This window comes from Rana temporaria, chromosome 11 (assembly GCF_905171775.1).
Source record: "Rana temporaria chromosome 11, aRanTem1.1, whole genome shotgun sequence".
In the NCBI taxonomy this organism is placed as follows: Eukaryota; Metazoa; Chordata; class Amphibia; order Anura; family Ranidae; genus Rana; species Rana temporaria.
This window is the reverse complement of record NC_053499.1, coordinates 8,450,316-8,463,500: the sequence shown is the minus strand read 5'-3', so window position 1 is coordinate 8,463,500 and position 13,185 is coordinate 8,450,316. Positions and strand designations below refer to the sequence as shown.

The following is a 13,185-nucleotide window of genomic DNA, read 5'->3' as shown; positions in this document are numbered from 1 at the left end:
TATTTAATATATATATATATATATATATATATATATATATATATATATATATATATATATATATATATATATATATATATATTACACACATATACACACACACACACACACACACACACACACACACACACACACACACACACACATTTGCAGTTTCTCACTGCAAAGGCTCCCTAACCCTCCCCCTGCACAGTCACTCTTCTGACCTGTTCCCACCCCGCTCTCACCACCTGCAGCTGTATGCATGTCCGGGATTGTGGGGGTGTCATTGGGCCTGGGAAGTGTGTCCCATGTATTTTACAATCCTATAGTGTATATTACAAAAAAAAAAAAAAAAATTATTGCCATGCACCGCTAAAGTGTTCGGCTTTGACTTGAAGAAAATGTGGCAACCCTAAAGGTATGCAGAGGAACAAGATATCAGTCAGAGAGAGCACAATAATCTGGCAAACAGGAAGCGTAGCGACGTGGCTTAAAGGGGATTGTAAAGCTTTGTGTTTTTTCACCTTAAATGCATCCTATGCATCAAGATGAAAAAAGATCTTGCACTCTCGGGCCCCCCAGCCCCCCCCCCCCGTTTTACTTAACTTAGCCAAGAAACTTTGTGGGCGCGATGCTTTCCCCCAGCTTGAGGCGGCTCTTCATTGTAGATTTATAGCAACACAGCCATTGTCTCCCGCTGCTGTCAATAAAATCAATGACGCAGTGCGCCGGGGGCCGAGTGATACAGTGGCGGCCATCGCCCTCAAGTGTATCACACGGGAGCGCGCCCACAAGCTAAGCCCCTTGGGAGAGAGCTTCCCAGAACGGGGGTTAGCTCTTGGGGGGGAGGAGCCGAGCCAGCCGCCGAACGACCCCAGAAGGTGTGGATTGGGGCCACTCTGTGCAAAACATACTGCACAGTGGAGGAAGGTATGATATTTATTTTTTTGTCTTGTTATATTTTTTTAAATAACAAAGGGAACCTTTAAATCTGTAAGTTCATAGGATGAGCAAAGAGTTCAAGGTTCAGGAGAAACAAGAGAATTAGCATATCATTTTGTATCTTTGTTATGTAGCCCTGAAGAAGAGGGAGATCTTTGAGCCCCTGAAACATGTTGACTATTTTTATGTCTTCTTGTATAAATTAACATTGGTATTAAAGGCTTTTGGACACTTGGTTCCTTGGTCTGACTTTTTATACCTCATTTTTTCTAATGTGTTCTTTGCTGTTCCCTTTATTCAATATCCTACCTTGCCAATAGTCAGCGACATCGAACGAGAAGAACGTGGAACACCATCGTCTGTAAGTGAAAGGAAAAGAAAAAAAAAAATCATTATTTTCATTTAGGGGCAGCCAACCCAAAAGTGATATTAACCACTTAAGACCCGGACCAAAATGCAGGTAAAAGGACCAGGCCCCTTTTTGCGATTCGGCACTGCGTCGCTTTAACTGACAATTGCGCGGTCGTGCGACGTGGCTCCCAAACATAATTGGCGTCCTTTTTTTCCCCACAAACAGAGCTTTCTTTTGGTGGTATTTGATCACCTCTGCGGTTTTTATTTTTTGCGCTATAAACAAAAATAGAGCGACAATTTTGAAAAAAAAAAAATATATTTTTTACTTGTTGCTATAATAAATATCCCCCAAAAATATATAAAAAAAACCTATTTTTCTCCTCAGTTTAGGCCGATACGTATTCTTCTACATATTTTTTTTTTTACCAAAAATATCGCAATAAGCGTTTACCGATTGGTTTGCGCAAAATGTATAGCGTTTACAAAAATAGGGGATAGTTTTATTGCATTTTTATTAATTATTTTTTACTACCAATGACGGCGATCAGTGATTTTTTTCGTGACTGCGACATTATGGCGGACACATCGGACAATTTTGACACATTTTTGGGACCATTGTCATTTTCACAGCAAAAAATGCATTAAAAATGCATTGATTACTGTGAAAATGACAATTGCAGTTTGGAAGTTAACCACAAGGGGGCGCTGAAGGGGTTAAGTGTGACCTCATCTGTGTTTCTAACTGTAGTGGGGTGTGGCCGTAGGTGTGACATCATTGATTGTGGTTTCCTATATAAGGGAACACACGATCGATGACGGCGCCACAGTGAAGAACGGGGAAGCTGTGTTTACACACGGCTCTCCCGTTCTTCAGCTCCGGGGACCGATCGCGGGACTCCAGCGGCGATCGGGTCTGTGAGTCCCGCGGCCACGGAGCTTCGGACAGGGTCGCGGGAGCGCGTCTGCGACAGGGCATTTAATAATCACGTACATGTACATGATTATGCCCAGCCGTGCCATTCTGCCGACGTATATCGGCGTTATGCGGTCCTCAAGTGGTTAAAATTTATAGGTGGGTCAGCCCCTGATGTGTCTTCGATACATAGTAGCCCATTATGCTTTACCTTTGCAGAGAAACAAAAGGAGGAAGTAAAACCCATGAGGCCTTGTACACACGACCGGTTCATCCGATGAGAATGGTCCGACGGACCGTTTTCATCGGTCCACCGCTGAAGGGGCCTGATGTCTGATGGGCGTACACACCGTCAGTTCAAAAATCGATCGGGTCAGAACGCGGTGACGTAAAACACACGACGTGCTGAAAAAAACCGAAGTTCAATGCTTCCAAGCATGCGTCGACTTGATTCTGAGCATGCGCGGGTTTTGAACCGATGCTTTTGTGTACCAACCATCGGTTTGGCCCGATCGGGCAGCGGTCCATCGGTTCGATTTTAAAGCATGTTTTAAAATTTATCGGGGTATTGCGCGCTCCGGCGTATAGCGCGCACCCCTAAAGTGGACCCGCATTCCTGTGGAAAAAATATTTTTGTACTTAGTTTTGGTGTCTTGCGCGGCGGCCTCGTCGGGCCCGGCGTCCGTCTGCGGCTTCGGGTGTCCTCTTCGTCGGGTCCGGCGTCCTTCTGCGGCGTCCTCCCCGCTCGTTTCCCGCGCCGAGTTTGAATACTGCGCCGTCATATACAGAGCGCAGTACACTCGTGTATAGTCGGGCAGGCTCGGCTACTCTCGCGCTCACGTCCTGTACGTCCAGGACGTGAGCACGAGAGGAGCCGAGCCTGCCCGACTATACACGAATGTACTGCACTCGGTATATGCCGGCGCAGTATTCAAACTCGGCGCGGGAAGCGAGGATCGGCGTATATCGCGCACCCACGATTTTGCCCTTTTCAGGGCAAAAAAAGTGCGCGATATACGCCGATAAATACGGTATGTACAATATAGAATTACTGGATCTAGATTTGTGGCACGCTCAGCACTTTCCTAGTAGAGGGGAAGGAAGACTCTGCTTAGTTGACACCAGCACAAACAAACTGTATCCGATCTACGCCATTTACCACTTCCGCTGTAATTCCGACTGGAATTCTGATTGGCCAGTTTTTTATATTCCATTAACTCTGCGTGGTCCTTCTCATAGGTCCTCTTCAAATTCTCGACATACTGCATCATCACCTCCGTGGCTTTGGACATACGCTTTTCCTGGACACAGGAGGAAGATATTAGAAGGCGGAGAGCGTTGGCACCATCAGACGTTCAGCTTTTAGTACCTTTACCTGTCGCACAGCGCCAACCATCTCGGCCCGGCTAGAGAGCCTAGTGGTGAGGCGGTGAAGGACGGCGATGTCTTCTAGCAGCTTCTGAAAGGCTTCACGGTGTTCACTGTTCTGCCAGATCGACACTGAAGACTAAAAAAAGGGAACATGCGCGTTGTGTTGATGACAAAACTAAAATCTTTTCAAACGATACATATTTAAAACTTAAATATACAACCGAATCCACATTTGCAATCCCTTTCAAATAAAAACAAAAGTCTGTATATACGGAAATATTATTTACAGTGCCTTGAAAAAGTATTCACTGCCCCGAGCTACATCACCAATCTTGTCTCCAAACATATCCCAAACCGTCCTCTCCGCTCTTCAAGACCTCCTACTGTCAAGCTCTCTCATCTCCTCCCCCATGCTCATCTCCAGGATTTCTCTAGAGCCTCTCCCATCCTCTGGAACTCACTACCTCAACCTGTCCGCCTATCCCCTACTCTCATACCTCCCAACTGTCCCGGATTCCGCGGGATCCTCCAGCAATTCAAATTCTGTCCCGGGATCCCGCGGACTAGACTAGGTACACGGAAAACAGGGCCCGGGCTCAAGGACCAGCTGCCTTGGGGAAAGGGCAGGGGTCCCCCATGCAGCTGGGGCCCCTGGGCAGTGCCCAGGTGTGCCCTCTCATTAAGACAGCCCTGGGCGGAGGACACAGCAGGGGACATCGCAGGATCCTGGGGACAAGGCGAGTATACTGCACCAGGATCCTGCGATGCAATCCCGAGTGTGGCTCAGGGGTTACCGCTAATGGTACTGAAATTTAACCCAGAGCCACACTCGGGAATCCCGCCAGGGAGTTTAAAAGCAGGAAAAGGAAGAAGGAAGGAAGGAAGGAAGGAAGGAAGAGCTTTACCTCATTTGCCAAGCTCTAGAGCAGGGGTCTCCAAACTGCGGCCCTGGGGCCGGATGTGCCCCTTTGCTTGCCTTAATGCGGCCCTTGGGGCATTATTCCATCCAATTTAAATGGGCCATAATTTTTGTTGCCGAGACCAATGGGGCGCTATTCCTCCAACTGACACCATCAATTATTTCCATTACCACCAACAATGGGGCCTAGTCCTCCCACTGTCACCAAAGATATGGTATTATTTACTCCCACTGGACATTTTTTACTCCCAATGGCCCTAGTCTGGCCCCCCTAAAGTCTGAATGACCGTAAACTGGCCCTTTGTTTAGAAAGTTTGGAGTCCCCTGATCTAGAGCAAGGGTCTCCAAACTTTCTAAACAAAGGGCCAGTTTATTTGTCCATCCAGCAGAGCTTCCAGAAATGAGAATACAGGTACTAGGGAAGAAATTGAGAGATTTCACTTTGCCTAAAGTTTGGTGAACAAAATCAGATGCACTTCACTAGTTTAGAAACATTCATTGAATATTGGTTGAGGTGGTTTTGGTGGTTTTTAAGGGTGTAACCTTTTCTAAATGTGTTTGTGGGCGATTCCTTTAATAATATGTATTTCTTTTTGTGGCACCCTCGTCCATCACCTTACCATGACGGCTGTTCTGAAGGTCTCTATCTCCTTCTCGTTGTTGTCCTCGGTCAGGTTGCGTTCCCTTTCAGCTTGATTCAGCCGGGACTCCAGAGTGTAACTGTCATTCCGAAAGGCCAGAGAGAGCTGGACAAACACGTTCTGTAGAACGACAGACACAGGGAATTGCAAAATATTATTTTTGGTGAGACTCTGTTGGCGCATTTGGGACAGGATGGGCACAAATATGGAAACTTTGCTGGCGTGGTCAAGGAGGAAGTGAGTAAAAGGTTCACTCCTTTAACAAGTTTTCTCCTCATATCAATATCATTGCGAAGTTTAAAACAACATAAAAAAATTATAGAGCATAGATACAAGTACTGTAAAGGATATACTGCATACAAGGGGTGGGTATATGTGGTCTTTACTATTCTTGCAGTCCCACTCCCCCCCCCCCCCTTCTTTTTTCTTATTACCCTTGCCTAATAAGTAAATTCTCTTCTACCTAATCTGTTGAGAAATGTAAATTTTGGGGGTACAGCTCAGAGCTGTCATAATGCACGGGCACCCCAGGGCACTGCCCAGGGGCCCCAGGTGCATGGGGGACCCATGATAATCTTGAACTACATCATACTTGCCAACTGTCCCAGATTTGCTGGGGCAGCCACACTTTTTACCAAGCTGTCTCAGGATGACCCAGGCAGCATCCCAGAACCTGTATTGTGCCCTCCTGACTCTCTGTACTCTGCCATTTTGCACCCCAACCCACCTGTCTGCATGGGCGTCTGCTGAAACTTTCAGGGGGGGCGCTTCGGGAGCGATGATACACAGTCACATTTAACTGGCAGTGTGAAATAGCTCTTGAGATAATTCAGCTTCACTCCATGCCCATATAGATATAGCCTAGAGAATGTACAGACCCCCCTTCAGCACAGACAGACCCCCTCTTCAGCACAGACCCCCCCCCATTCTACATAGACACCCCCATTCTGCACAAAACCCTCCATTCAGCACAGATGGACCCCCCCTTTAGCACAGACCCCCCCATTCCACACATGCCCCTTCATTCAGCACAGACCCCCCTTCAGCACAGATGGACCCCGTTTAATTACAGACCCCCCTTCAGCACAGATAGACTTCCCCTTCAGCACATACCCCCCCTTCAGACAGCCCACGGCCGCAAGACTCTTCAACACCTTCTCGATTTTACAGGGGGGGGGGTCAATTGCCCCCCCTTGCCCTATGGAGCGGACGCCCATGCCTGTCTGTGCCCTTTTTGTTGATTAGTCTTCTTATTGTTAAAGTACTAATAAAAATATGTTAAATTCTATCAACAATTTTCTACTTTAATTCTTGAGAGTAGGTGCTTAAATTTGGGCAGGCTGAAAGGGGCCCCAGTGCATTACATTGCCCACGGGCCTAGGATGCTATTAAGACGGCCCTGGTACAGCTATAGGAGAAGCTATGAGAAGGTCTTACCCAGGGGGTAGGGAGGTGGAGAGCTGGGGGTGGTGAGGTCTTACTATCCACCTTTCCCAATCAGGGAATGCTTTGCATTCATTCAGAAAAATCAAAAACATTCTCTGAAAGGCACCTGTGTGGTCGGCATTCACAATGCAGGAGAGCAGTCGTCTAGAGATGGGACCTAGAAGCTAGTGGAGGGCATTATACCTATACAGAAATTGCATTGGGTTGAAAATGGAACATCCGTTTAATACACAGGTGCATTCTGACTTCATGATGTATATTTACGTCAGAATGCATGCGACATTTTTTTTTTTTCCTTTTTCTTTTTTTTTTTTTTTTTGCACCTTTTGGGCTTTATTGGGCCGCAGCCCTCACACCTAACATGTCCCATCCCCACATGTTGTACTGCATATTCATGTGTTACTTACTCTACCTGTATTATGTCTGTCATGTCTGCATATTTGACATTGAAATGTATCCTTGCTTGTGGTGCATGTTGCACCGATTATTGCATTCGTTGTAACCATTTGATTTTCATGCTCATTAAACGACGTTCTGATTTAAAAAAAAGAATGCATGCGACGTCATGAGGCACAACAAATATTTACATCATGACACAATGATGTCATGATGCACGTGCGCGACATACGACGTCACCCCCAGATGTTAAGTTGAACCATTATAGCGAAGCCCAATTTGTTGCCAACATCCCTTAAAAGTTAGAGCAGGAGAAACAAGGGTACCCCACAGTACATTGGGACTTAACGGGCAAATTCAAATTATTGAATCAAATTGCTATAAAAAAAAAAAAATAATAACTTTAATTCATTACACACAAAAAATAAAAAATAAATAATCACAGGAATGAAAGGGAAATATTATAGATGTGGTATGACATAGCCATGCCGTTACCTTACATAATAATTAGGTCCGATTACTGAAATCATCTGCCAATAGCCATGTTATAAAAACTCGTCCAGAGGCGAAACATGTTGGGTTGAGGATTTTTTTGTGATTTTTTATCTTTTTGCGATTTTATTTATTTAATTAAAAAAGGTGTGCTACAGAGACAAGGACATAGGGCCAGATTCACATAGAACTGCGGCGGCGTAACGCATCGTAGATACGTTATACCACCGCAAGTTTTCATCGCAAGTGCCTGATTCACAAAGCACTTGCGATGAAAACTACGCCGGCGGCCTCCGGCGCAAGGCGGGTCAATTCAAATGGGCGTGTGCCATTTAAATTAGGCGCGCTCCCGCGCCGGACCTACTGCGCATGCTCCGTTTCCTAACTCCCGCCGTGCTTTGCGCGCCGTCATTTTCTCAAACGGCGACGCGCGTAGCGTACTTCCGTATTCCCGGACGTGTTACGCAAACGACGTTAAATTTTAAATTTCAACGCGGGAACGACGGCCATACTTTAGACAGCAATACGATTGCTGACTAAGTTAGTGCAGGTCAAATACCAACTAAAATTGCGACGGGAAACTTGACTACGGACGACGTAGCGAACGCGAAAATCCGTTGGGGATCCGCCGTAACTGCTAATTTGCATACCCGACGCTGGTTTACGACGCGAACTCCACCCAGCCGTGGCATTGCATCCTAAGATCCGACAGTGTAAAACAATTACACCTGTCGGATCTTATGGATATCTATGCGTAACTGATTCTATGAATCAGTCGCATAGATAGAAACAGAGATACGACGGCGTATCAGGAGAAACGCCGTTGTATCTCTTTGGTGAATCTGGCCCATAGTAACTTCATAGAATATGCAAACAATAGAAATTGCTTAAAGAACAACCAAAAGGCAGTTATACCATTCCGGAGAATAAAAAGGTAAAAAGTAGCAGCAATAATAACGTAACATGTTACATAAGCTTACCACACATTAATTTTGGGCAGCACAGTGGTGCAGTGAGTAGCACTTTCGCCTAGCAGCAAAAGGTTCGCTGGTTCGAATCCCAACCACGACACCATCTGCCTGGAGTTTGCATGTTCTCCCTGTGCCTGCGTGGGTTTCCTCCGGGTACTCCGGTTTCCTCCCACACTCCAAAGACATGCTGGTAGGTAAATTGGATCTCGTCCAAATTGGCCCAGTATATATGTATATATGTGTGTATGACTGTGTGTCCCTAGCGTGTCATGATCCTACGGGGTAAAAATGACCGCACCAGCCAAGCAGATACTGGCTGGAAAAAGCGCCCAGAGGCGATTCAGTTCGCATGCGTTGCGCTATACAAGTCATTCATTCATTCATTCATTCATTCATTCAATAGAGTGTCTCTGTCCTCAAAAGGCAACTACTGAGTCGCAGGGGGAAGCCTGGTGCAGGGTTCCCAACTGGGGTCTGTGCACGCGCATTTTTGGTTATACGCGAGGTAGAAAAAAAACAAAGAAAGCGAGAATGAAAGGGAAAGGGGGAAAGAGAAAGAAAAAGAAAAAACGAAGGGGGGGTTGGGGGGAGGAAAGGGGAGCAGGAATCACCCCCAAGGAGCAGGAAACCTCAATACCAATCAGGCAGTGGAAATCGACGGCAAGTGCTGCAAGTTATGCATATTGGAGGAATTCATTGGAGAAATGGAAACAATCCCAGTAAAACCATCTGGTCTTATGTTCCTCTGACTTATGCCGGAGAGCAGAGTTCAGATCCTCCATCTGTTCAATGTCATCCACTCTCATGAGCCATTGGGCTACCGTTGGTGCCACCTGTTTGTTTCTTCCACTGGCACGGAATACACGCCCGTGCTGCATTAAGGAGGTGTTTAAGAGGGGAACTTTTCCTGGTTAAAGGGGCAAGGTTGAGCAAGACTGCTTTTGGGTCATCGTGCAGGGAAATGTCTGAAGTGGTGTATGAGCTGAAGAATTGGCTGTCAAAAAGTTTGGCGCATTCCTAGAAGACATGTAGGATGGTGTCATATGTAGGGCACAGCGCCAGCAGTGATCTGATTGACTAGGGAATAGCTTGTCTAAAACCAAAAGGAGTTCTATACCAGCACTTGACTATTTTGTAGGCATTTCACAAATTAATTTTATTCTTCACTTTGAGTACTTTTTTCATTGGGGAGAACTGAGCCATGCTGCAGGAAGCTTAAGTGCTGGCGGAAGTAGTGGTGGATTAGGGCAGTGTTGCCATCAGGCTAGAACGGGCACTGTGGCGTTTGGCTTAAGGTAGGCAGTCAAGCCTCTCAGTAGACAGTGACCCTTAGGACTAGTCTAAGCCTGAAGTTAGTAGGGATAGGTCAATACATTGACCCCACCCCAACCCCAGACACCCCTCCATCCAGACAAACAGGGGCAGATCCACAGAGATCTGCACCAGCGCAGCATATAAGAGATACGCTACGCCGCTGTAACTTACTTTTTTAAACTTCGAATCCTCAAAGAATTTGCGCCGTAAGTTACGGCGGCGTAGTCCATCTCTCGCGGCGTAAGGGCGCCTAATTCAAATCGGCGAGTAGGGGGCGTATTTCATTTAAATGAAGCGCGTCCCCGCGCCGAATGAACTGCGCATGCGCCGTCCCTAAATTTCACGCCGTGCATTGCGCTAAATGACGTCGCAAGGACGTCATATTTTTTAACATAGACATTCACGGCCGACTTACGCAAAAAAAAAAAAAAAAATTCAAAATAAAGGCGGGAACGACGGCCATACTTAACATGGCAAGTCTAACTATACGCCGCAAAACACCAGCTTTAACTATACGCCGGAAAAAGCCGACTAGAGACGACGTAAGAGAATGCAACGGCCGCGCATAAGTTTGTGGATCGTCGGAAATAGCCAATTTGCATACTCGACGCAGAAAACGACGAGAACTCCACCCAGCGGACGCCGAAGTATTGCATCTAAGATCCGAAGGCGTACGAAGACGTACACCTGTCGGATCTAACCCAGATGCCGTTGTATCTTGGTTTGAGGATTCAAACCAAAGATACGACGCAGGAAATTTGAAAGTACGCTGGTGTATCAGTAGATACGCCGGCGTACTCGCTCTGTGGATCTGCCCCACAGGATTTATCAACAGCAAAATAAAATACATTTGCTGGTTGGCGATATGCTATAGTTTCTACCTTCCGGATGGTGAAACTTGTGTCCAGGATTGTAAAAATTCTGCCTCTGCACCAGAAATATATCTCTATAAGTTTATATGCCTGGCAACTTTTTGACTTGTACTCAGTCACGTGTTTGACTTGTACTATGTGTTTTGTAGATACTTCATAAAAGTCATGTTTTAGGTGGTTTGACGCATTGGGTTCAGCTCATCCCTGCTGGTTGTTTGGCAGGCCACCCTCTATTCTGTGAAATTGTTGCTTTTGGGACCAAAGCCTGGAGGTCTAATTTTATAAATGGCAGGGTTCTTGTAACATGAGATTGACTAATAAATCACTGTCCCGGGAGGCATGCCAGGTGTCTAATGAAATTATTAGAACACATAAAGATGGAAATATTGTGGAGGCATTTAGACACATTGGAAAGCCTTGATACTGTATGTATATTAAAGAAAAATCAGTTTGTGGTTTGAGAATATTGTCTAGAACTCATTCACATAATGATGTCGAATTTTTGGCAGGCCGGGATAAATTATAGATGGTCCATGCAGTATTTATTGGACTAAGAGAGTAGTTAAAATCAAAAACTGAAGCAAGAACGGACTAAGATCATGAAATTTAAGATGTTGAAGGACAGAATTTATGAAGACCAGGGGGTGGCCAACCTGCGGCCCAAGCCGGCTATGAATGTGGCCCAACACAAAATTGTAAACTTACCTAAAAATGTAGATTTATTTTAAAAATGCATTTACACTTAGCGAACACATGTGGGAAAATACATTTTTTAGTGCCTCTTTACCGATTTTTTTTTATAAAATGTTATCTTCCCAAAGAAACATCTCCCACTCTTCACAATCATGCCTTATTCATGGCATCAGTTTTTGGCAGCCCCTTTATTTGTGAGCAACTATTTTCAAGGATGAAGCACACGAAGGGCAAAATTAGAACCAAAACATCTGATGAGCAACTTGAGATTTCATCAAGAATCACTACTACACCCGTCGAACCAGATATTGCTGCGTTAGTTCATCAGCATGATGTAGCACCCTGATGTTTAGGCTGGGTTGCTCTCAAATTTAGTTGCCAGGCGACAGCTGCCAATTGTTGGATCAATTGATTGCTCTCTAAATCTGGACTTGCTGCACCTTTTCTCTTCTGTCACTAGGTGGCACTATGCTGGGGACATTAGATAAGACAAGGGCTTTGCAAGCTTAGCCATGAATGGATTGGGTGTCTCAGCCAATTGACGGGGGTTTTCTTTAGCCCCTTCGCCTGCTGGGACAGCCTATTTGGGTGGAGTCAGGTGATCGGTGTTCAGCCCCGGGCAACACAACACACATGTCCACCCAGACAGACGTCCAGGTGGCTGTCTGGGTGGACATGTGTTGTGTTGCCCAGGGCTGCTAGGCCCGGAAGCCTGGAGGCCTGTCCCGGGGACATTTGGCTGCCTGAGGGCCTTGCCAGGAGTGGGAGAGCATCGTAGGGTTGGGACTGCTTGCTTGTAGTCCAACTGAGAGTAAAGGGTCAGCCAGACCTGGAACCAGTTGTGGTCAGAGGTGGAGGGGAAGCTGTTGCCACTAAGGGACCATCCACCTTATTACCGGAGACTACTGCGAGTAAGCTGAAGTTAGTACCAGAGCAGACTTTTCACCAGATGGGGACAGTGAAGAAGTGGGAAAACTTCAGCGAGTGCCAAGCCAGGGACCCAGTGGGACATCAGGGGTGAGGCTTGTAGAGTGCCAAGCCAGGGACCCAGTGGGACAGCAGGGGTGACTCTTGAGGAAGATACTGAGTGCTAGAAGTGGAAGAGCTCCGGGGATCCCGTGGCAATTGAATCTGAAGTCTAGTGAAAGACTGGGAGGGGGGGGGGGGGTTCATTGAGTAAAGACCCACAGTGAGTGACTGGAGTAAGCGGAGAACGGTGTTGCCAATAGTTGAATACATCTACGGTTAGTAACTGCTACAAGGATTGTTGCCATAGGAGACAGTGGTCCTACCTATACAGAAGTGGTGTCTGTATAGCTGTCCACCTATAGGAGTCTTCCAATTTTAATTGCATCTACTTAAGGGTGTCCTGGCCCCAGGCCTGGATTTCCCACAAGGCCACCGAGGCCAGGCCTCGGGGCGGCAGGGCACAGAGGGGGCGGCAGCGGCATGGAGTCCCCCGATGGCTGGAACATACAGTTAAGGGCGGTAAGTTGCTTTCTAGCAGGACTAATTGTAGTGTGGGGAAATTCTACTCGCTTGTTAACAAGTGATTGCTGCGATGTCACCAAAATTACTTGTAAAATGTGTCCTACCGTCCGTCCTCCCCTCCCCCCCCACATACCTCTCTCTGCTGGATCTGTCTTCGGGACTCCATCCTTCACCCAGCCGCCAAGTCTGTCTCCCGTCCCTCCCCCCGATGTACACAGTGAGAGGGGTGAGCTGTGCTCTTCCCATCTCAGCTGTGACAGGAGTTCTAGCACAGTGCTAGGACTCCTGTTTTTGAGGTGACATGGTCAATAAAGAGAACCTCTGATTGCTATTTCACAGGCAATTGTTTTCTCTTGTGTGATAGCAATAAAATTAAGTGAAAAAATAA

General features: G+C 46.5%; 1 protein-coding gene across 2 annotated transcripts in view; it reads right to left on the bottom strand.

Moving 5' to 3' along the window:
• The window catches only part of IRAG1 (inositol 1,4,5-triphosphate receptor associated 1), a 129,435-nt gene that overhangs the window by 13,081 nt on the left and 103,169 nt on the right, over positions 1-13,185 (bottom strand). For both annotated transcript variants that reach the window (XM_040327965.1, XM_040327966.1), the window contains exons 12-15: positions 5,102-5,242; positions 3,567-3,698; positions 3,351-3,492; positions 1,234-1,283 (exon numbers count right to left, since the gene is read on the bottom strand). In XM_040327965.1, coding sequence (XP_040183899.1) covers positions 1,234-1,283; positions 3,351-3,492; positions 3,567-3,698; positions 5,102-5,242 — 465 coding nt within the window. The remainder of the gene's footprint in view (positions 1-1,233; positions 1,284-3,350; positions 3,493-3,566; positions 3,699-5,101; positions 5,243-13,185) is intronic.